The sequence below is a fragment of the Crotalus tigris genome, unplaced genomic scaffold, assembly GCF_016545835.1.
Source record: "Crotalus tigris isolate CLP2741 ecotype Arizona unplaced genomic scaffold, ASM1654583v1 scf7180000018750.1061991, whole genome shotgun sequence".
NCBI lineage: Eukaryota > Metazoa > Chordata > Lepidosauria > Squamata > Viperidae > Crotalus > Crotalus tigris.
Window position 1 is genome coordinate 737836 of NW_024097182.1, and position 24945 is coordinate 762780.

The window sequence follows — 24945 nt, forward strand, 5'->3', positions numbered from 1 at the left end:
CTCGTATTAGAAGAAGGACTTGTTGCCTACTTTAGAAGAATGGATATTTAAAGTTTCTAACTTTGCAGAAATGGCAAAAATTTCTGCTTATTTGAAGGATCATATACAAGAAAGATATATTATTGTATGGAGAAGATGGATAGATTATATTCAGAAAAAATATGGTACTATAAAGTTTCATTTATTTTATGAGTAAATTTTATAGTAATTGTTGTAGAGATTTGTTTATATGTCTTAATTTAAGGGGAGTTAAAGGTTAAGTATGATGTTAACCTTCTTATTAATAACTCTGTATTCTGCTCTGGGAAGCGAGGGGGGGGAGGGTTGAGGATGGGTGGGTGGGTGAGTGGGTGGGTAATGGTAATATAGTTATGGCAAATGCTTGGGCATTTCCCCTATGCTGCGTTCATGTGTGTGAGAGGGATGAGAGGGGAGGAAGGAGTAGGGAGGAAGTAGGATGGTTAGAGGAGATGGGGAGGGGAAGAGAGTAGGAGGGGAGGAGAGAAAGAGGAGGGAAGTAGGGAAGGTTTAGAGAGGGTGTACGCAGCCTGAGGGGAATGGGCAGGCGGTATCAATGGTTAATTGTATTTTGTATGAATAAATGGAAAATAAAAACTTTTTTAATAAAAAAAAAGACTGAAATGCTGGCACCATCCAAATATTATAATGATTAGTTGCTGTTAATCTCTCTACTATATAAATAATCTGACTCTTAAGTGGAAAGGGTTCCCCCCCCCATATCTTCCATTGTCACTTAGAGTGATCTCTTTATGTCTAGCAAAATAAAAAGGAACTAAAGTGAGTTCCATTTAGGAGAAGTGGAACAGTGAAATATTATTATCAAACAAGAAATATCAAATCCAGAAGATTAGGCATAGGTACAAAAGAGCCAGAATAATAATAAAAAAAATATCTTAAAGAAAAAATAAACTAACTGGTTTTTCTCATTTTTTTTAAACAATTGAAAAAATACAGAAAATAAGATAATTATTAATGTTCTCAATTTCTCCAATTGGTTTATCTAGTCCTGTCTTCTTAATATGTTCCCAAGAATTATGAGTATATCCTAGGGCAGTTTTGAAAGGATTGCAAGCACTTCAGAGTGTTGTCAGAAAGAGAAAATGGCATATTTTAGATGAAACACTGAATACACATGACATTTAGTCAAGAAGACTAGTTCCCAGTGCCTAAATCAGGAGTCCCCAAACTTTTCAGCTCATTGACCTCTCTTCAGGAAATTTCAGATTGTTCATTGGCCCCCAAAACATTTATTATATGAAAACAAATGTAATTGATACTACTTGAAATAATAGTACTAAGGATAATAATAACTGCAATAGATAGTCTCAGTCATTTTTAAGGGTCAGTATTGACCACTTTGGGGAACCCTGGCATAAATGGAGAATATATATTTACCCCTTTTAATTTTCATTAATCAAATATAAAACATTGTAGTATATATCATTAATATCATAATTTGAAACAAATATCCACATGACAATATAGTTAATAATAATAATTTTTATTTTATAGTCACCAACCAAAATGCAAGGCAACAAAAGAAAACACAAGAAAAATACAATCACAAACAGTTAACACCAGAAGCCTTGGCTAAAGGGAATTACAACGTTCTCCTCTAATAGTTACAGCTCTTAAAAGAAATTTAGAAACCTGAGAAGTAATATAGGAGGAGTCATCCCCTAGACAATATAAGACCAAATTACTAACATTAGAATCAGAGGGATCAATTCCAAGGAGAGACAATAATTTAATTCTGGCTGTGTTATACATAGGGCAGTATGATAAGACATGCTCCACAGTTTCAACTTCAGCCCTATCACAGGGGCATAGTCGCTCACTAAACAGGAGCCTCTTGAATTGCCCGTCGAGTAGTGCTGAGGGCAAGACATTGAAACAGGCTAGGGAAAAGACTCTTCTATACTTGGGGATGGTTAGAGTATAGAAATATGAAGCCATCCACAATCCATAATTATTAGAATGGCTGAAGATCAAAGGGGAGCAGGTTTTGTTGGCTCTGGATCTTAAATATTGCAAATCTATGTCCACAAGCTGTTGGACTACCCTAAACTGGGAGTCCTTGAGGCCATAATCTCCCAGAGCATCCCCCGTAAAACCTAGCAAGTGGAGTTTCTTCGTCAGCTCTCTCTCCCAACGAGAAGTATGAGAGTCAGCAAACACCAGGGAAAGGTAGCTACCAGGGACTGCCGAAAAGAGCACCCGAAACCACCATTTAAAGGTGTTAATCCATGCCATGCATTTGACTGAACGAATGCCCAGTTCCAGGTACATCGAAGCAAATCCAACACAAGGAGGAAGACCCAGAAGTTTCCTAAGAAAAACAGCCTGGGTTCTTTCAATACAATTCTTGAAGCCTCGTATCCATATGGGAATTTCATAAAGAGTTTGGGCCAGGGTTTTGGCTTTATATATACACAGAGCAGAAGGAATAAACTTATAATCTGCTGGTGGCTACAGGAGGCCGAATTCAGCACCTGGGTTCGATGTTTAGTCCAAGTACCAGTATTCTGAAATTGAATACCTAAATACTTAAAATGGAAAACCTGCCTAACAATATTACCATTGATAGCCCAATTGTATAATTTCCAGGCTCTAGAGAACACTAATACTTTGGATTTGTCATAATTAATAGACAAATGGTTCTCAGCACAGTAGGACTCAAATGCAGAAAGTAATCTTTTTAGACTGAGCTTTGATTGTGATAGAAGGACCGCATCGTCAGCATAAAGAAGAAGCGGAATCTTCGTATTTGACAACTTTGGGGCGTGGGACTCAATGCATACAATGTAAGAGGCCAGGTCAGATAAGAATAAATTAAACAGAAGAGGGGCCAGGACACAGCCCTAGCTAACTCCGGTCTCATGACAATATAGTTGATTCTTCTAATAAAAGTTTATAATCTTTCCCTTATTATATTGAAGTCAAGATAATGCTAAGACAAGTCATACTTTCCCCTTAGTCCTTATAACTACTTGGAAATGCATAATTTACAGCATTACTATCTGATTAAGTATTAAATGGATGTCAGGGGAGATCTTGACAGTAATCTACATGGCTTTTGATACCTAATTATCACTCTATTCTTGACTGAGGGTTGTATAATAGAAAATTGCAACAAAAGAAACAGATAGACTTTTTGCTTATGCAATACAGCAGTAGTCATTTCATTTTAGCAGGTAGAACATAAACAGAGAGACTGTGGAGAAAATAGATACTTTGATATTGTTTTATTTCTTTCCCCTTTTACTTTAATTTTCCTTCGCTAAATATAACCTTGAAAATTGTATATGATCATCATCAGGAAATTTTATTCCTGAACACTGGGTACCTGATAAAGCAAATTGAGTTAGCACAGTTTGCTTAGTGAATCATGGTGATAGTGATGATGAAAAGCTAATCCCGTGAAAATTGTGATAGTTGAAAAAACAAGAAGGGGAAGAAATGTTTTGGGTGTTTGATTCTTTCTTCCACAAGCAAAACCAGCTATTTAGATCAGGGGTATCCAACTTTGCCAGCTTTAAGACCTGTGGATTTCAAGTCCCAGAATTGCTCAGGCAGCCTTGCTGGCTGGGGTATTCTGGGAATTGAAGTCTACAAGTCTTAAAGTTGCCAAGGTTGGATGCCCCTGATTTAGATAATATAAAGTTGCTAAATGGATATATAGCCATTGATCCACTCACTATCAGAATGAAAACTATAAATCTATTACCCTGGAGCCAGACTAAACATTTCCTGGAAACTCCATTAGTGAACAGTGAAAATTCATCCCACCATCAGAAATCTCATGGTACATTTTGCTAAAATGTGAGGAAAAACAATCACAGCCTTCTTGTTTCTTGCTTGCCCTCAAAGAAATAACAGGACAGAACTATGATTGTCACAATCTTGTCCCCTCCATTCTAATCAAGAGGAAGTGGAAAGGGGAAGGCACAGCTGGGAAAGACTGAGTTAATGTAAGTTAATGTGTTATGGGTAGTTGTTAACTTATGACCACAACTGAGCCCAAAAGCAGCTTTTAAGTGAGTTTTGCCCCATTTTATGACCTTGTTTGCCGCAGTTGTTAAGCAAATCACTGCAGTTTTTAAGTTAATCATGCAGTCTTCAAACAAATCTGGCTTCCCCCATTGACTTTGCTTCTGAGAAGCTAGCTGGGAAGGTTAAGAATAGTAGTCACACAACCTTGGGACAATGCAACTGTCATAAATACATGCCAGTTTCCAAGCACCTGAATTTTGATTTCGTGACCACGGGATGGCTTCAATGGTCATAAAGGTGAAAACCAATCTTAAGTCACTTTTTTTCAGTGCCGTTGTAACTTTGAACGGCCACTAAAGGAATGGTTGTTAGTTGAGGACCACCTGTATTAACATTAAAAGTATAATGCACTTTTTCGGTAAGATACTATTCTACGAATGAGTTAATGAGACGTTGAAATTGTGTATTCTATTTCAAGACTATGATTCTTCTTTGGTGAGTTGGATATGAAAGCACGAATTTCAATTCTGTTTCATTTCCTTCTTGTCTTTTCTTTGCATTTCCTTAAAGCTCTTTCCTTTTATACCATGAACAAATGGGAAAGAATATTTCTAGATCATTATCTATTGTTCTTAACTGGGAGGGGAGGGCTGGACCCAGCTATCTGCTTTGCTTTGGCAATTTATTTCATTCTGCCATAAAGTTCAGAAATGAAAACATAATAAACTGTAGCTCAAATACTCACATTCTGATTTGTAGAACATTGAGAACAATACAGCTTCTTAAAGTTTAATATCTGATAGCTCATAATAGTGGGGTATTTATAAATTATAAGCAATATAGCTGCACCAAAATTTGGGCACTGTTTAAATTGAATCTGACACAGAGCTATTGTAAAAGATACATTGGATTCTCATTTTTCATGGTTAAACAAATATTATTAAAGCAAGCTATATCATTTAAAAAAAAGAAAATGCAAATACAGCTCAATGATTTACTTGCTTTTTACTACACAGTCCATGATTTGTTTTTTAAAACCATTTTGTTTGTGCTTTGGTTTTAACAATGCTTATCATAATAAAATCTGGCATGTTATTTGGCTTAGCTAGATGTTGCAAACAAGATGTTGTATAAATAATCCAACAGGAAATTGTAGTTGTTAAGCATATTGACTGTGACATATGTGCTACTGAGCTCAATTGGCTTCTTTCTCTAAACAATCCTTCCCAGCCTGGAAATAATTTCCAGTGAACATCTTGAAATTTTGGAACATCGCTGTTGAGATTTTAGTAGGTTCATTCAGATGAAATACTAAGCCATGTTTTGTTACATCCGAATCCATAAATCATGGTTTGCAAGCATCTATCAAACTGGGAACTGTAGCTATGTAATGCTTATTCTTCCTTTTTAACCCAACTCTACTCTCAACCATGCCTGCTGCCTAGGTCTTCACTCCATCCTATCCTACTTATCCTTTTCATGACCAACCGTTTCCCTCTAATAATGCTGTCCTTGTTTATTCTTTTCCTGCATTGTCTGGATCATATCCTAATTCCAGGCAGAAATGAATGAGACATTTTTACCAGAGAAATCCTAGGTGATATTGGATTTAAATATTATTCCCAGATACCTCTCTTCTTGGGGACTCAGAGAGAGCTGCTATGCTTGGTGAAAGCTCCACTTCTAGCCCCTCTGATAGTGGCTTGTTAGAAGTAAGCAAATCATCTGGCTGACCATCAAACAGCAGCACCTCTACTTCATAAAAAGCATATTTTCAGATGCATAACTCATGCCTTCAGTGCTTTCTTAATTGGAAAGACTCATCAATATGCTCCTCAATTCCCAGCCTGCACATTGCAGCAAGCAGCAGGGAAGACTGGCAGAAAGGAAATAGGCTAAATTTTCTCTTTACTGCGGGCATACTATGAAAGCAATAGGTTATGTTGTAGCAGGGCTAATTACATGAACTGGTCTTAAAACTGTCTCCAGACTTTTCATCCCCCCCTCCTTTTTTGGGGGGGGAGTTTCTAATATTCTAGTTGTATGAGTATTACAAATCACTTCAGTTTTAAATAATATGTAACATTAGGCCTGGGCAAAAGTTTTGAAAGACATTTTCTTTCAGCCATATCTTTGATGAAGTACCCTTTCCACATGGCTCTACTAGGTACTAAAGGGAATTACTGTATGATATTAAATTGGCTGCTTTATTAATTTTTTGTGTAGAAATGCACATAGAATATTTTCCCATTGATGCAAGGCGGCTGCTTGAACCAAGCAGATCAACTTAGCACTCGTGACTGGAAACACTGGAATCTAGTGCTCACACTTTTGAGTCAAGATCAGTGGTTCTCAACCTTTCTAATGCTGCGACCCCATAATACAGTTCCCCATGTTGTGGTGACCCCCAACCACTTATACATCACCGGGTGCCAGGGGCATGGCCAAAGAAAAGGGGGAAAAATGGCAGACAGCCTTGTTTGGCGACCCCCGTGAAATGGTCGTTTGACCCCAAATGGGGTCCCGACCCACAGGTTGAGAACCACTGGTCAAGATGCTGCCTCAAAGAGGATCATTCCACTTGGAGTTTAGGCAACTCTATGAAGGAAAATGAGAGTGCATCATACAGTCCTATGATCTGCTGAGCATCCTGTGTTCAAAACATTGATCCCTTCATTAAGTTCAATCACAAGTACTGCAAGTGCTGATTTAAGTACAAGATCTCCAACTTTTGCTGATTTTGGTCAATCCATTGGACTGCATTAGATGAATTTATACATTATGCATTAGACTAGCCTAAAAAGTGTTTTCTTTCTTTACTTCTGGACCTAATATATAATTGCAATCATAACTCGTTCAACAAGGTACTTCAGACTAAACCTTCAAATTTGCTTTACTAACTATGGTTAAATATGTATCTTGGTGTAATATAAGAATTACCTGATAATTGCAGTTTGTGCAACAAATTCTTGAAAGAATTTCCTTCACTAATATGTTAAAATAACCTGTTCTTTTCCCTGCCCAATGCACTTATCTAATCTTCTTTCTTTTGATAACCATAGCAGACATAGTATAAATAAACCAGAAACCAAGAATCTCAGAAAAGAATGTACTTTTTAGTCAAGAAAGATTTATTCGTTTTTAATTACCTCACCAGATATACAAATCACTTGATTCTGCTATTACTAGAGTATTATAGCAGAGTTACTTGATTTTGCCACTACTATAGTAATGATGGACTATATTTAATGCATGCCATTTTATGACATTGAGAGAAGGAGAAGAAGGGGAAAACTAGCCCATCAGCTCTTTTTTAAGTAGCACATAGCCAACCAATTGTCCTTGAAGGGGCGGCCTTTAATTAATTACTATCTCTCCTTGCATGTAGAATGACCATATTGGCAGGAATTGATTATGAGGGCACTTGATTTAAAGGTAGAAAAACCCTGTAATTAAAATAATCTTATTACTGACAACATAAGTGTCCTATTTAAATTCATCAATCCTGAATATATACTTGAGGCCCAATGATAATTTTGTGCAAAAGAAAGAACCAGAACATTTTGATATCAATGATCATAATATCAAAACTTTGCCTCATTTTTATTTTATTTCAGGAAACAAAAACAAATGCATGGGTCTTTGGCTATTTCTAGAATAATGCTTCAGCAAATCATTGTGGAGTACAATAGTAAATTTTGGAATAAGTGCCTATCAGAATGCTATGATAAGCTTATTTTTTAAATATAAATGTAACGTTTTCTGGCTAGCACAAGAAAGAAAGGTAGATGATTTTGTCTGGTTTTATATCTTGAGGATAAGAAAATTTATACTCTAGAGAAAAAGACTTGGTTGATATCAAACAGCTAAGCAGGGTCAGATCTGATAAGTGCTTAAATATTCCAGCTGAAACTGTAGACCTATAGGCCACCTTTAATAAAATACTGTATCTTGCTAATTGTAAAATATTTAAATAATGCATATTGTCTGCATGGACTAGCCTTTAGCTGTATAACCTTCACACAGTTGATGAACAACATGGCTACTATTTCCTCTTAGTTTCTCTGCTCTCAATATGGTGGTTTATGTTTCCATACATAGACTCCACCTGTTTTATTTCTAATTTTTTACTAGGTAAATAATGAAGCCATTCCACTCACAAACCCTTCTGTATTTTTGATAGATCTGATCTTAAGGCTTCAGTTCACATAGCTCTTTTTAAAGTCACCAACATTTTGAGAATGATAATTGTACTCTGTATGTGTATGCATGTGTGTTTGTGTGTACTTAGTTCAAACTTGGTCTGCATGCTATCTGCATAAATATTGGGGGGAGAGAGTTTTTGGTATCACCCACTCGCTGAATAAAAATATCAAAACTCTGATTTTTGTTTTATACCTTCAAGAAGGAATACACTGAACAATTAAAAAAGATCAAATGACACATGTGCAAAGCTGAAAAAAATGCAAACCTTAGTCTAGAATCAAAATAGGCTGATTTTGATTTCAAAATCAAAATCTTCTATTTCAGAGAAATAGTACAATAGTACCACTTAATCCAAGTGTTGAAAAGCATTGTTCCCTGAATTTTAGCAATAAAGTGGATGATACAAAGAAGGAAAAAATAAATTTGAAATATAGGACTATCATACAATGTTTTTGTAAAATATTTTAAGATCTTTAATAGGTTTCATATAAATGGTCAGTTCAGCCAAAGAACAAGTGCTAAAGATACAGTACATAATAATTGCCTGCCAAAGAACTTACTGGTGCTTACTGGTTCAATGATGAAAGCACTGATGATGTTACCTAATTTGGTAATGAAATGTCTGCAAAAAACCCCCACCAAGCTCAGAGAGCACCAGCAACCCTGCACTTCAACCTTGAGCTACAAATATTCTCTTCGATCAATAGTTTGAACCTAGCCAGATAATTTAATTGGCAATAATATGCAAATGAGCTTTTCAACATTGCTTCTTTTGCCGTTCTCCTTATTCCCCATGAACATTGCCGATTTGAGACCTAACCACATGTAATCCCACTTTGTATTTCGAGATTGTCAAGATCAGCTGGCTACTGCTGCTTAGCCAAACAAGGTTTCAGAGGAAAAGTTACCCATTCTTTACATCACATATCTGAGGTATTTAACAAGGAACTGATTTTACAAGCCTACTGAGCATTAAAGCAATGGCATGCTACATTAGTAGTATATTTTTACATTAGATATGAGTTAACAATACTTCATCCTTATTAAGCACCCCAATTAATTTCTTTACACATTTGTAGCAATCAGGTGATATTGTTATTTTGTTTTGTAGTTTCTTAGATTTTTGGTCAAAGGAAGGGCTAATGTGAACACTGTTAATGTGATGCCTAGAAACAAACAATCAAATGATTGGCCTCCTTAATAAGGCAACTAAAATGAGTCTCAGAAGAGCCATCCTATTCACTTTTGATGGGTGTTAAATCCAGGACATTATGGATAAATAGAATGATAAAAAAATTGCTAATTAGAACTGATGCCCACGATTATAGCAAAGGCAAAGTTTCTATTTCACAATTAATTATGTAGTGCTTCCAGAACAGACTAATCAGGTAACATCTTCACATTATAAGGAAACAGTTCATATTATTTCTTCAATGCATAATGCATTTTTAAATGTTCCTCTTCTTTCCCTTTTTTCCTCTTTCATATGTGCATGAACACAAAGACAGACACACACAGATACATTCAACGCAGCGTGCCAAAATCTGAATCCCTACAGCCTGTTAGTGAACCGCCTGTTTAATGAATATAATTGTCATTCTAGATTGCACAGTCACAATCACTGTATTCTAGGGAGTAAAAAAACTCACTTCTCAGATTAATGCCAGTTCTTAATTGCTGTTTAAATTAAGTTTTCATACTTCAGATACCGATGAGAGGTTTTGCAAACTCTTATGCTTATGTCTTTTAATTTTAAAAGTACTTGGCATAATGGTTGATATCACTAGATTATATATTAGACACGTTCAAGGTGCAACTCTCTATCACGCCCCTATTTTGATGCAAAAAGTTGATATGAATAATGTACTGCTTAGGCAAGCTTCTAATTCACTAATAAAGATGTTAAGTAAAATTTAGATTAACACCTATCCTTATAGTACTCTCTTGGACACATGAATGAAATTTCAAATAAAGTCAATTCACAGTATGATTTATGATTTATCATAATCAAATAAACCTGAATGACTTATAAACACATAGCCAAATTAGAGAGGGGAGAGGGCAATTTAAATAAGTATTTTGATCTGTTATGTGTTTCTCTGACTAGTCCACCTCATTTTACTTCCAATTCAGGGATGATCTAAGCCTTAGATACAATGAGATTGGATGGAAAATCATTATAAACCAGATCTGGTTATATTTCTCTTCTTAGCACTGCATTTATTTTTATTTCTAAGTTAATCTTCCCCAACCTGTGAACTGCACATTCATATCTATAGGTTAAATTAGAGGCCTGCTGAAGGATTAATTGTTCTCCAGCAACTAACCTGGAATGCAATGCTATCAATTTACAATGTTACAATGTACGTTATTTTGATCCCTTGAAAATAAAGCTGATCTTCTCATCATCCCTTGAAATGAAAGTTTATATTTAAATAACATGTAACTATAAACTAAAAGTAAATATATGTATGCATATGTATATGTACATACAATGTTATCCTATTCAGGTTTGTCCACATCTCATCATGTTAGATGCACAATATTCTCATGTCCTTTGCCAAGCACATTGGGCTACAAGCATACTCCGCAGTTCTTGGTCCGCAACTACACCCTCTGCATTCCTCCATTTAAGGTTGATGTTTTTCAGATCTTCCTGAAATGTTTGGCATCAGGTTTTCTTTGGCTTTCCTCGTTTTCTCCAGCCATGTGGTGGTATCCAAATTGATTGTGATATTTGCTCACTCATGTAGAGCACGTGTCCAGCAAAGCACATTCTTTGTTCACAATAATTCACAGATCTACTTACAAGTAAATCTTATTTACTTAAATTAGACTTGCTGCTAAGTAACTTTGTTTAAGGTTTCAGCTTGAATCAAGTTCACCCATTTTACTCTTTTATTCCTGATCCAGTGGTTTATAATCTTTCCAGCCTTGAGACCATTTCAAACCACAGCCTGTACTGCACAATACACAATCTCTTTTTTCTCAATCTCTTCTTCCTTTTCCCTTCTCTCTTGCTCTTTGTTCTTTTACCTCACTGGTAGCTTTCATGTTATAAAACTTTAAGAAGAGGGGGAAAAAATTGGAGCAGTCCCATTGGGACAGTCTGTCTTAAGGTTGGAAATCCAGTTATGGCCTTGCCTGGCCATAGAACATATTTTATTCTGTTTTATTCAATTCTGTTCTGTTCATTGTACCATTGTGGCTATAGAAAGCTCCTCAGAGTAGTTTTAATATTAACATTCATTAAAAATACAGAGAGATGCCCAGTATCAGCTCACAGTAATTAAAACTGATCCAGCATCCTAGATTTCCAGCACAGAAGGCAGGCTGGTGTGATGACAGAACCATGAATAAATCAGGTAAGACACTGCCTGCTATCAATTATTCTGTAATTCATTCTTGGGTTTCCATGTGCTACAGGACACTGGAGGACTGATAGTGTAAAAAACAGACCAGAATAGGAATGACTCTTCATGTAATGAAAGGGAAATTAACTGCAGAAATGTGAGATGGGGCAGTAGCACAGATGGAACTTGACATAAAAATCTTATTTATGGCTCTGGAGTTTAATGGGGCATACAACCACACAATGGTGCAAAGGATTTCAGTCTTTAGACCAGCAGCGTGCTTACTTGGATTGAATGTATCTATGTATAACTGACAGGACTTAGTGTATAAATTATATTTACAAGTCATATCCCATCAATTCCTTTAAATCAAAATTCAGAATACAAGTTAATTCTCCAGCTTTATTTTAAGAAGTAGCTTTTGCAAGACATGGTAAAAGAGATATATTTTCATAAGCGTTATTTGTCGAATTAACACTATCAAAATGCACATGTTCTTCTTATCAGAGCTGCACAAAGTGTGTAAGGAAGTTAAGTGTGGTAAATAAGCAAAGAGAAAATAGCATTTCATTTGTCCTGTGGCAAGAATGTTCCCTTCTCACATAGGCATTACAGATTCCATCTAAGAGATAAATATAGATACAATTATCTTTGTCCAAAAGGAAGCAGATGGAATAAATCACCTTTTAAAGTCGCATATAATTGCAGGATTATTATTATTGTTTTGATCCTGCACTTAACCGCCCAAATTGAATTACTGTCATTAATGTATAACACACATATGGACTGAGTAACCTTGAAGGGATGGCATAATATAAAATGGTGTTATCAATCATGAATGAAGTCTGGCATGTACTTTATCACTCAGCAATTTATTATTATTAGCTTTTTGTGCAAAAAGCAAGATGGCAAGCTTTCTGCTATTTCAGCTTGAGCTCATTAAAAATAATATTTAAGAATGTCTTCTAGTTTTTTACACAAAAAATAGCATTTTACATACATTCAGGTGGCTTTTCCCCAAAATGTATATTTATTTCTGATTAGAAGTAATTGTAATACATAACATCTATAAGTGCTAAAGTACTTTTTCCCCTCAGGGTAAAAAAAAAAAAGAGGAATCTTAAATCTTTCTTACCTGTGAAACCAGGTAGACACAAGCATTTAGTTTGTGGTTGCAACTTTGATTGGCTTATATCGACACAAGTAGCTCCAGGGTGGCAATTGGCTGGATAAATTAAGCAGGGATTTTCTACAAATTGGCAAAACTGTCCAGTCCATCCAGGAGCACAGAGGCACTAAAGAGAAGGAAATAATTTGGTCGAATAAACCATCTGACATTATAGTTTAAAGAATGAACAAAGGTTAATTGCGCTAGGAAGTTCATGTTGACATTTAATAAACACCATGTCTGCTTAAATTTATTACATATGAAAGTTACTGACAGATGATAGCAGCTCACTGCAATATGATTTATATCAAAAATTTTAAATATATTTCCAAGCCATTAAATTCCAGAAGATAGTTTAGGATTTCAATCTGAGCAGAGATGCTTAAAGATAAAACTTATGCCTTGATCTTGGCTTCACTCCTGAAAATTTCATGGATGCACCCATACTATTATCTTGGCAACATTATCAAAATTGTTTGATATGACTATATTCTAGAATACTTTTTTTAAAAAAAATCCCAGATTATTTGTATAGTCTATAGTCCTAATGCTGCATTTTCCAATCAGCAATTAACTAATTCAACCTGCTTAACTTTTTGATATTAGCTAAGTTTGGCTGGCTAGGCTAAAACGTTCCTCTAATGAAATTCAACTCATGATGGCTACATAATAGGTATTTTCTTGGTAACAATGATTTAGCATTGCTTCCTCAAGGTTTTTTTTTTCAAACTTTCCAAGTTATTGCCTAATATGTTCTGGAAGACTCCAATCTGTGAACTGACCAGGTCCAATTTTGCTTTCCATTTTGAAATCACTTAGGATTACAGAATGTTCAACATAAATTTCATTGTGTGCTGTAATTTAAACTTGTATTTTGTGAACTTTACATTATCTCATTTGAAATCTATTCAAATTCACTGAGAATCTTTTAAAACAAGCATATAGTCTGAAAATGGCACCTTACAGTGTCAATGCACTGTAAATTAAATTCCAATTTAATTTCAGAATCTTTACATAACTCCTTATTGATGAATCACATGTCAAATATTCACATTTTTCCCTCTCAATGTTTGGAGAGTAAAATGACAGATCACAGAAAAAAATGTTTTCAATTTCTTATAAAAACTCTGATTAATTCCTAGTGGGCATATTTTGGGACTTTCCAATAGGTCTGCGCTATTTTTTTAATTGCCATATCAATTTTTTTAATTGCCATTCCCAAAATTTGACTAGTACCAGTTTTATTTCCCATATGATTTCTGATGTTTTGTTTATATTTTCATTATGCCGGAAATTGAATTAAATTATTTCCTCTTATTTTGCCATAGTTAGGTTTTAGGGTTTATTATAATTTGATACATCAATTTATAATTTTCTCTGGGAACCAGGGCTAATAAGTAGTTCAGGAAAAATGGAAGGGGGAAGTTTGACTTGGTCAAAAATAAAAATGATTTAGTAATAATTTGATTCTGCAAAGCTGTACATGAGCAGAACTCATTACTCTTCCTATCACTTGTTTTTAATCAGACATAAATCTCAATATCTTTTTGTAATAAGGATGAGCTGGCATCACACCAAAAAGGTTACATATATTTATGTGATATGTGTTTGGCAAAGCTTTAGGAGGCAGTTGCCAAAATCTAACTTCAGCGTGAAATGGGGATTAATAGCACTTCTGATGTTGTCTTCATCTTTGTCCTAGGATGTCTGTCTTTTTTTTAAATAAGAAGATGGACCTCAGAGAAGCCTCTTTTTTTGTTTATTCCACTGAATAAACCTGAAGGAATGGAACTTTGACTCAAGGTTGAATAGAAATGTTAGAAAGAATAAAATTAAAAGGACAGTAAAGCACTTATCATCTTTACTGAGGTGCGACAAAATTCGGCATCTTGTTGGAATGCTGAAAGTACTAGAATATTTGAAATTAACTATAACTCATAAAGTCATTACTAAAAGCCAACATGGGTTTGTCAAAAACAGATCATGCCAGACAAATCTTATTGCATTCTTTGACCAAGTGACAAAATTAGTGGATCAGAGGAATGCTGTGGGTATAATTTACTTGGACTTTAGTAAGGCATTTGATAAAGTAGATCACAACCTACTACTTGACAAGATAGAAAAATGTGGGGTAGACAGCATCACCATCAGATGGATCTGTAGCTGACTGACCAGCTGTACTCAGCATGTAGTCCTCAATGGAACCACATCTATATGGAGGGAAGTGTGTAGTGGGGTGCCCCAGGGCTCTGTTCTGGGCACAGTGCTCTTCAACATCTTCATCAATGATTTGGACGAGGAGATAGATGGGGAAATCATCAAATTTGCAGATGACACCAAGCTGGCAAGAATAGCCAACACTCCAGAAGACAGGCTTAGGATACAGGAGGATCTGGACAGACTTGAACACTGGGCACTATCTAACAAAATGAAAATCAATGGTGAAAAAAGTAAGGTTCTACATTTAGGCAAGAAAAAACAAATGTAAAGGTATAGTATAGGGGGTGTCTTGCTCAACAGCAGTAACTGTGAGAGGGACCTTGGAGTCCTAGTGGACAATCCCTTAAATATGAGCCAGCAGTGTGCTGCAGCTACCAAAAAGGCCAACACAATGCTAAACTGCATTAACAAAGGGATAGAATCAAGATCACATGAAGTATTAATACCACTTTACAATGCCTTGATAAGGCCATACTTGGAATACTGCATCCAGTTTTGGTTACCACGATGTAAAAAAAATGTTGAGACTCTAGAAAGAGTACAGAGAAGAGCAACAAAGATGATTAGAGGACTGGAGGCTAAAGCATATAAGGAACAGTTGCTGGAATTGGATATGTCTAGTTTAATGAAGAGAAGGATGAGGGGGGACATGATAGCAGTGTTCCAATATCTCAGGGGCTGCCACAAAGAAGAGGGAGTCAAGCTATTTTCCACAGTGCCTGAAGGCAGGACAAGAAGCAATGGGTGGAAACTAATCAAGGAGAGAAGCAACCTAGAATAAGGAGAAACTTCCTGACAGTTAGAACAATTAACCAGTGGAACAATCTGCCTCCAGAAGCGGTGAATGCTCCAGCACTGGAAGTCTTTAAGAAGAGACTGGACAGCCATTTGTCGGAAATGGTATAAGATTTCCTGCCTGAGCAGGGGTTCGACTAGATGGCCTCCAAGGTCCCTTCCAACTTTTATTATTATTATTATGGATCATCACATAGTCAGCCAGATGTTCAGACTGGATTTGGCATTTTTTCTACCTATCTAGTCCTTACCCAGGACCTGGGATAGGCAGAGGTGGATGTTTGATGGTATTATAGATATCGTTGCAGGATGGAAGCAGTTCCTAGTAAGGCCACCTTTTGCAATTGACTTATAGCGAATTTGTCAATGCCAATGGTGTTCAAGTGGTGCTCCAGTTGTTTTGGGATTGCACCCAAGGAGCCTATTACTATTGGTACTACCCTTGCTTGCTTTTGCCACAGTCTTTCTATTTCTATTTGTAGGTCTTTGTATTTTGTTATCTTCTCCAGTTCTTTCTCTTCTATTCTGCTGTCTCCAGGCACTGCCACGTCCACTATCCAGACTTTTTTGTCTTTCTTATCGACAATTGTTAAGTCTGGGGGTTATGTTGCAGGTGCTTGTCTGTTTGAATTCTGAAGTCCCAGAGCAGTTTAATTTTATCATTTTCTATGACTTTCTCTATTTTATGATCCTACCAGTTTTTGCTTACAGGCAAATGATATGTTTTGCAGATCTTCCAATGCACCATTGTTGCTACTTTGTCATGCCGTTGCTTGTAGTCAGTCTGTGCAATCTTCTTGCAACAGCTTACCAAGTGGCCCACTGTTTTTTCAGCTTTTTTGCATAGGCGCACTTACTGTCTATTGCTGTCTTCTCAATTTTGACTTTGTATGCATTTGTCCTTAAGGCTTGATCTTGTGCACCCAGAATTAGTCCCTCGGTCTCTTTCTTCAATTTTCCTGCTCTTAGCCATTGCCAGGTTTTATTATTATCTGCTTTCCCAGCTATTTTTTTCACGTATTGGCCATGTAGTGCTTTGTCTTCCCATGCCTCTATTCTGTTCTTCATTTGGTCTTTCTTGTAGGCCAGTTTGGTCTCTCCAGTAGTCAGTAAGCCTTCCTGATATACTAATTTCAGTGCACCATTGTTGCTACTTTGTCATGCCGCTGCTTGTAGTCAGTCTGTGCAATCTTCTTTCAACAGCTTACCAGGTGGTCCACTGTTTCTTCAGCTCCTTTGCATAGGCGGCACTTATTGTCTGTTGCTGTCTTCTCTTTATTATTATTATTATTACTATTATTATTATTATTATTATTTAACTCATTTAGTTTAATATAAATAAAAGGAAAGATGGCTACTTTTATTTACTGTATCAAATACTTTATAAAGTATTAATGTGCATTTTACAATCGGAACAGTTTTAAAAAAAACCTCTCTCTCAGCCCTTAGAAGAAGGCAAGGGCAAACCGTTTCTGAAAAACCTTGCCAATAAAAATTTAGGGACTAATCAGGAAGTTGTCAGGAGTCAAGACTGTTTGAAGGTGGATGCATGCATGGTCATACATATACATACACAAGACCCCTTAAAGAATAAAAGATCACAAAATAAATTGTCTAATTTCTTAAATTTAAGGGAGTAATTTAATCCAATTCAAAGCCATCTGTTGGCACAGAGCAAATATATGCTAACCTCTCCCTCCATGCCCACTTTGCTATCAGGTTAAGCAAGGTTTATTCAATTGGAAGTACTAGAGAGGAACACCATCCTTCCTCTGAGACCAGGGGGGAGGTATATGGATTTGTACAGTATTGGAAAGATGCTTAATTCAATTTTCTGCAAAGCAGAACCTGCAATCCAAATTTTGGATTAATTGATAGAAATGAAGAGTTATTCTGTCCTGGTTTTTTTTTTTCCGCCCCATATTGGGCAGCTGGGCAATTCATCTGCTGAAGTCTGCTTCCCAATTGGCCTGTCCAGTATTAGATCTGGAGGAAAGTTGTCAGGAATTATTTTCCTTAACAAACTCATCTAACAGCCATCTGGCAGCTCTAGTCTTGCTGCACCTGCTGATCTCCTGCTGCACTTTCCCATAATCTGAGTAACTGACGTGGTAATGATATAATCATTGCACGTTGTTTGGTTTTTTGTTTTACAAAGGCCACAGTAACCATAAGTTGTCAAAAATGGAATTGGCTTTCTCTTCTTGCTAAGAAAAGAGACAGCACAAAGATTTCTAGGGAGGTTTGGAACATGTTACTCCATTTAGATTTGCTCAATTATGTTGGCCTTTGTAATGAATGAATGCATGCATTTAGCATCCTTTGGGGCAGGAAGAGTGAAGATAGGTTGGATATCCAAAAATTTTGTGACATGCCACATGGCATACCAGCTGTCAGCTCATCTGCCCCACCTCTGCCAAATTCAGGTTGAGTAATAATAGCCATTGGCTGATTTCTTACATCTTCACCTTCTTTGTCTAAAACTTCATGTATTTGTTTTAATTTCAAAAGAGGATGAACGAAAGATTGCTTACTACAATGGAATGCTAATTAAATACTAGCAACTTAGTATAGTCAAGTAGTATAGGAAGCAATTTGTTATGTTTCTGGTCTTTACTCATTATTGTAGTTGAAACAAAGTTTTCTTTTTTAGCCATTAAAATTTTTAAAAGAATCCTGAAAGTATGGATAGAAGAGAATATCTGTAGCTCAGGATTGAACTATGGGGTCCTTAGAGCTCTTTGAGCAAGATGGTTTTCTTGCAGACATTTCATTACCAAACTAGATAACAGCATCAGTGCTTGAAGGGAGTGGTGTTTGGTCTTATTTTTATATACTCGTGACTTGCCCTGTCAGTGTTGGTGAGAATGTTCTTTGCGGTTCCTTGATTAGGCAGTTGTTTGGAGCACACAAAACACTCCCACCAATACTGACAGAGCAAGCCACAAGTATATAAAAATAAGACCAAACCCTACTCTCTTCAATGACCCCATGATTCTGAAAGTTGCACGAACAGTAAAATCAGACAATCGTCAAGCTAGGCTGGCTTGAATCTTGCCTACTTGGACATAACCTTGCAATATTCTTGAAAGAATAAAAAAAATCCTCTCTCGGTGCTTTCTTTTGACCTCCCAATCTAGTCTATTGTCTTCCTATTCTCTGGGAGACACTTATCCATGTGATAAAGAGGACTGATCTGCTCAGGTTTTATTCCCAGACAAGTCCAGCTAGATGTTCTCACTTGTTGAAGCGATGAATAAGAACATTCCATATCCTGGAATGGAAAAAGGAATAATCTTTCCATATCATGGAGTGGTGGGTCAGCCCTGGAGTAGGCTAACCATTTTCTGAAAACAAATCCAAGTAGAAATGTAGAAAATAATTTGAAAATGACAAGTTATTTATTTTACATTTTGATATACTTAGCAATGAGTCTCTCCCTCTCTCCCTCCCTCCCTCCCTCCCTCCCTCCCTCTCTCTCTCTTTCTCTCTCTTTCTACCTCCCTCCTATTTAATATACCCACCCACTCCAGCTCTCTCTGTTTATTCCATTGGACATATTGGAAAGATTAAGCAAGGGTGTTAGGTCAAAATTTTACCAGCTGTTTATCCTTTATCATATTTAAAACTTGCAAAAACATAGAAGGTCTCAGATCTTTGGAGCTCAGCAGCATTTTGTGATGACTTTGAAATCCCAAATCATATAGCATGTAATAGATTCTGTAAACTGCACAGTCAACTCTAAAATGTTACCTTTTTTATGCAATTCCTGCAGGGAGTGTTAGCTGCCTTTTGTCACAGAAAACAGACTAATTATCCTAGCTAAGGAATATGGAAGTGACTTTGAGCAGCAAGTTCAAAAAATACAGCAGGAAATTTTATCAGCAACGATACATATTGCTTGTACTATGGGAGGGCACATAACAACCATAGGGGGTGTAGAGACACCCATTGTCTGTTTTGTATACTTTAAAGCATTAATTTGAAACTTACAGACAACTAAGAGATGCAGGTAGTTTATCTTCCTCCATTTTACCATCTAGAATTGTCTTCATAGTGATGGTATCATTCTAACAAATTGAATATGCTAAGTAATATGCTGAATATATTAATCATTTTCTTGGGATTTAAGAATTTGGAAAACAATTTTTCATTAACCTGGCACAAAAGGCTTTCAGAGATAATTGTACGTAATGTTTCATTAAGTGTGTATTGATGACTTAACCGCTAAAAGAAGGTTTACACACTTAGCTTGTTTTTTCCACTGAAACAACAATGGGGAATATGTCAGTGAAGACTCAATTGTCCCTGTTATAGATGTCTAAAGGTTGAATAGTGACAAGTGGACCAAACTTTGTAAATTTGGTCCAGTTGCTATAACTCAACCTTTAGATGCCTTTGGCTTGGATGATTGAGTCTTCATTGATATATTGCAAGCCATTTAGGGGAGAAACCCCTGAAGTTGGTGTGGTAAGAGTTGGTACATTTCAACAACTCTCTGACTCTCTGCCTAACTAATTTTGCTCTGAATAATAAAATTGCTTGGATGAGCAACAAAACATATCAGATTTACAAAGTTTGGTCCAGTTGCCCTGATCCAACCATTAGACAACAATGGGTAATATTATCTTCTTTCCTTGGCAATTTGCTGGCATTTTACAGCCTACTTCTAGGTCTTTAACCAGCAGAAAACAGTTATAGCTCTATCTATGGTTGAGGTGAAGAAGCTCTATCCATTTCCTTGTACCTAAGGGCACATTTCAATCTTTATAAGAGCAAATAATTTGGCTTTTCGGTCACTTTCCATCCAATCCACTGGTAACAATGACACAGAATGGGAGAATAATATTTTTTTTTTCTTTCTTTCCTGGAAGCATCTTCCAGGAAAGATTCCAAAGTTATAAAAACATCCCATTTTGTCAAGCTTTTTAAAAAGAATTTAGTTTGCTTGCCCTTGTATATTCTTCTTTCTTGTGATTTATTATTATTTTTCTTCTTTTGGTATAAATATTTATAAGCTTTTTTGCAAAACAGTAACATTTTAAAATAAATTTTAAAGACGTGGGAAGAATTCAAGGAGGGGAGGTTTCTGTGTTTTAATCTCTTAAATTAAGTTCATCTTGAAGGCATTTTGCAGAAAAGATGTCCTTTGGGCATTATTGCACCCAGATACAGTGTGCTATTAATTTCAGCATTTTTACACCTTCTTTTCTCATAAACCATACTGTAGGCAGATTATAAATGAAATGATATATTATGGGCAAGAAAACATTTTTAGAAATCAAATGAATAAGAATAAAAGAATTAGAAAAATGCATTTAAAGTAATACAGTCTCCCAGGGCCTGTTTTAAAGCCATCCAGAAGGATTTCCTTGGGATTCTCTTCCATAGTCAAGGTACCACAACTAAATCATTTTTTCGGTTTTGTAACATGATACTTCTACCAAATAGGCCCCTGCTATACAAGAAACGTATTCGGTACTGTACAATTTACTTTAGAGATAAAAGAAAAGAAAATATGATTAAGCTTTAAGCAAAGACGTTCTGTCAAGATTAACTTCAAAGGACAATGGCATTTACAGTTTTACAGCTGTTGAGAAACATACTGAAGTTCATCAGTATCAGGCATTGTAATAATAATTGGTAAATCAATATTAACTCGTAAAAGTTAATGCAGCAGGATTCTGTGAAATTGGAAGATCTTTCAGGGTTAAGGTCTGTTTATTAAGTAGTGTAAGGATTTGTTTTCCCCTGGTTTCTCAACTGAGATTTAATTCTTTTTCTAAGCAGTGGCCAGCAATATCTTTTAAAATCCTCTCAAATCCTTCTCAAAAACATTCTTGCTAATAACAGCCAAAAAGGATGGCAATTTGTTCATTATTACAAGAGGCAGGGTGCCTTATGTGCTCCCGTATTAGCTCTGCATCGAACTTCTGAAGATGACTTGACAAATGGATTTCCATTTTAGCAGTCCAATTTAATAGGCTATTTACCATTTACCGTATCACATTTTAATTTCTCACTTTTAAAGATTTTTTTTTCCTCTTAAGACACTTTATATTTGCCCCTTAGCTGTGCAATTTGAAGATTACTTACAGAATGATGAAGATATGGTCTCTCTTAAGATGAGAGCAGTCAAGGAACATTAGCCTACTCTTTTGTCCTGTGACATTAGGAAGAATATATATCACGAGCTAAGACTTTTACAGATTTCTCTCAAAGTGTTTCCCATTCCTTTCAACAGAGGCAATTTAAGGGACATCCGTGCAGATTTAAAGGAATAAGATGTTTGCCCTTCCACTATTTGACACAACCGTATGCCAATTCATGTAAGGTTCTGGCCTAATAAAGTTTTGTTTCTTGCAAATTAGAAAAAAAATTAGACTTTTCCTTGACTCTGAAGAAAATTATGCCAGTTTAAGCTATACGTCTTCCAATAATAGTTCTTTTTTTCTGTCACAGCAATAAAGCTGGCAAATGATGCTTTCCTCAGTGATTTAATGTGAGACATTTAGGCAATTTTCCTGGCTTGGTTTCCCATCTTACCAAGCATCTCATTCCAGTCTGAAAAACAACCACTGATCACTCTCTTTAGTTTGTGGTGAGGCAGGATTGGACTAGAAGGATGGTAGGTGGTTAGCAGACAATCTCCCCTTTGTGTAATCACTTCTTGGCACCTGTCAGTCATGCTATTTCTTCCGAAAAACATTAAACTCTTAAACAGCCTAGGTAATAGGCCACAAGCATGATAAAGGAGTGAATTTTGTCCTCAACTAGTGCTGAAGAAATGTCTGATCTGGTAGTGAAAGATGAAGGAATCCATTTCCGACTCCTTGTGGTACCCAGAATTATTTTTTACTCATGATTGCTGAACACGTTTTTTAAGCAATAAGAGGGCTATCTGTTGCACTCATGTTTGTAAGACCTGACAAAACCTACGGAGAACTCCAAGCACAACAAATGCATTTAAGGAAGCTAAGCATCCAGTTGTTTCCTCCACATCATTTGAATAAGACTTAGTCTTTACAGGCACAGGCCAAATTCACAAGGAATCAATTTTACTCTTTCAAGAACTCTCCCCACTATTATTTCTTTCTCTCACTTATTTTTAATCCTCATGCATTCCAGAGAGAAATGGAAAGCAACGTGACTCAGTCCTTTATTGATGTTATGGTTATGAAATATGAAATAAGATTATTTCCCTACAATTTGTTGGATTAAGTGCTCGATTAAGTTGCCAACTAAATTTTGGTAAAAAATATGCAAAGATCTGTCCACAAAGGGTTCTTTTTCCCTTTATGTAGAATTAATATTATAATATCAAAGTTTTAATCTTAGTGGGTGTATGGCTCCAAAGATTAGCCACATATTCTTTCAAGGATAAAACTGTTATCTAATTATCCTAACAGATAACCAAGAAAAAATCCATATTACCTGATTGAATGTTCCTTGTGTTACTGAGTGACATGTATATATAACAAGGACATAAATGTGTTGTTGTTTTTTGATTCTCCAACAGATAATACATTTCTTAGATTGTGGTTGAAGTTTTCCTATTTTTCAAACCACGGAACTTATTTACCATATTAAATTACTTACACTGAATCCTCCAATTATATTGAGACACAATCCTTCATTCAGACAGCTGATGCTGAGCAACCTGCAGTAGTCAATTACTTCCTCACAGTTTCTTCCAGTGTAGCCTGGCATGCAGCTGTAAATACAGCAACAGAGTTCAGAAGACTTGAATTCTGAAATGCAAATTCATAGAACAGAGGAACACAGAGTAATAGAGCTTTGGAGGAAACCTTGGAGCTCTTCTAGTCCACCCCTCCCTGCTTGAGCAGGATGATTGCCAAGTCTCCTTTTGAAAGCCTTCAAGGGATGGAGCTCCCACAGCTTCTGGAATCAAGTTGTTCCACTGGTTAATTGTTCTCACGGTTAGGACATTTCTCCTTAGTTCTAGGTTGCTTCTCTCCTTGGTTGGTTTCCAACCAGTGTTTCCTGTCTTGCCTTTTAGTGCTACTTTATGTAATTCTATTTCACATAATTCTGAAATTTAATTCTGAAATTTTAATTTAATTTCATTTAATTCTACTTCATTCATTCCAGGTTCCATCATAAACCACATTTCCACAGTGTGTTTCTTGTTATTTGGGCAGGACTTGATCAGAACAATAACAAATTCAGGCTACCTGCTGCTAATAATTTAGCCAGGTGAGGTACACTTTGGTAAAGAGGACTTCCCACCCCCCACCACCACTTTTATTGGTTAAATGCCTTTATGTCGGTGTTAAATACAACCTTCTGGAACTCATATATATATATCATCAACCTTGAGCTAAATAGATAATAACCAACTGTACAGCACCTTGGGGAAGCTATTAGAATAGATGGCTCCATTACTGAGAAATGGAGGAAAGTAATGACAAATGAGATTTAGGACACTTAGCTAATGATCACTATATAATTGGTATGCTAACAGTTGTCAATAGCTGACAGAAACTGGCTTGAGGAAGCAATGATGAGTGGACAATGATATGAGTATTATTCTATTTTCCTTGGTTATAATTATAGATTTTCTTTTAAGAAGAAAAAATATTTCTTATCTGCAGTAGCTCAGGAGGAGCATCCATAGGAGCTGGCAATTTCCACTGCAGCATCACACTTATGCAAAAATGAACTATAAAATTGGGGAGACACTCACAAATGCCTAACGATGTGTGCACATTCCTTTTAAATATACACAAAGAATTTCTTGTTAGCTCCCCCAGCTCCAGTAAGAGCTCTCCAAATCTTCAGGCTTCAAGATTTCCCAAATCCTCACCAGAAAAAAAATTATACTATTTCTAATCACAAATTCTTTTTGGAAAATCCTCTGGGAATTCCTCCCATGCAAAGCATGACTGGACTGGTACACAAATCTCAGTATTCTGAAATAAAAGTCTTTCTCTCTTATCTAATTCCTTTTGGTACTTAAGATTCCTGAAAGCAAAAGAGCTGCAATGAATGGATGTTCCTTTGGAATCATGTTATTTTATGTAACACTGTCTTTTTACAGTTTATATGGAATAAGAGCAAACCCCATTCCCCTCTAGTACTGATGATGTTACCTAGTTTGGTAATGAAATGTCTTCAAGAAAACTACTAAGCTCAGAAAGCATGAAAGACTCCACAATTTATCCACAG

General features: G+C 36.1%; 1 protein-coding gene across 2 annotated transcripts in view; it reads right to left on the reverse strand.

Moving 5' to 3' along the window:
- The window catches only part of LOC120313634 (protein eyes shut homolog), a 445596-nt gene that overhangs the window by 253329 nt on the left and 167322 nt on the right, over positions 1-24945 (reverse strand). For both annotated transcript variants that reach the window (XM_039355730.1, XM_039355729.1), the window contains exons 5-6: positions 23356-23470; positions 12709-12868 (exon numbers count right to left, since the gene is read on the reverse strand). In XM_039355730.1, coding sequence (XP_039211664.1) covers positions 12709-12868; positions 23356-23470 — 275 coding nt within the window. The remainder of the gene's footprint in view (positions 1-12708; positions 12869-23355; positions 23471-24945) is intronic.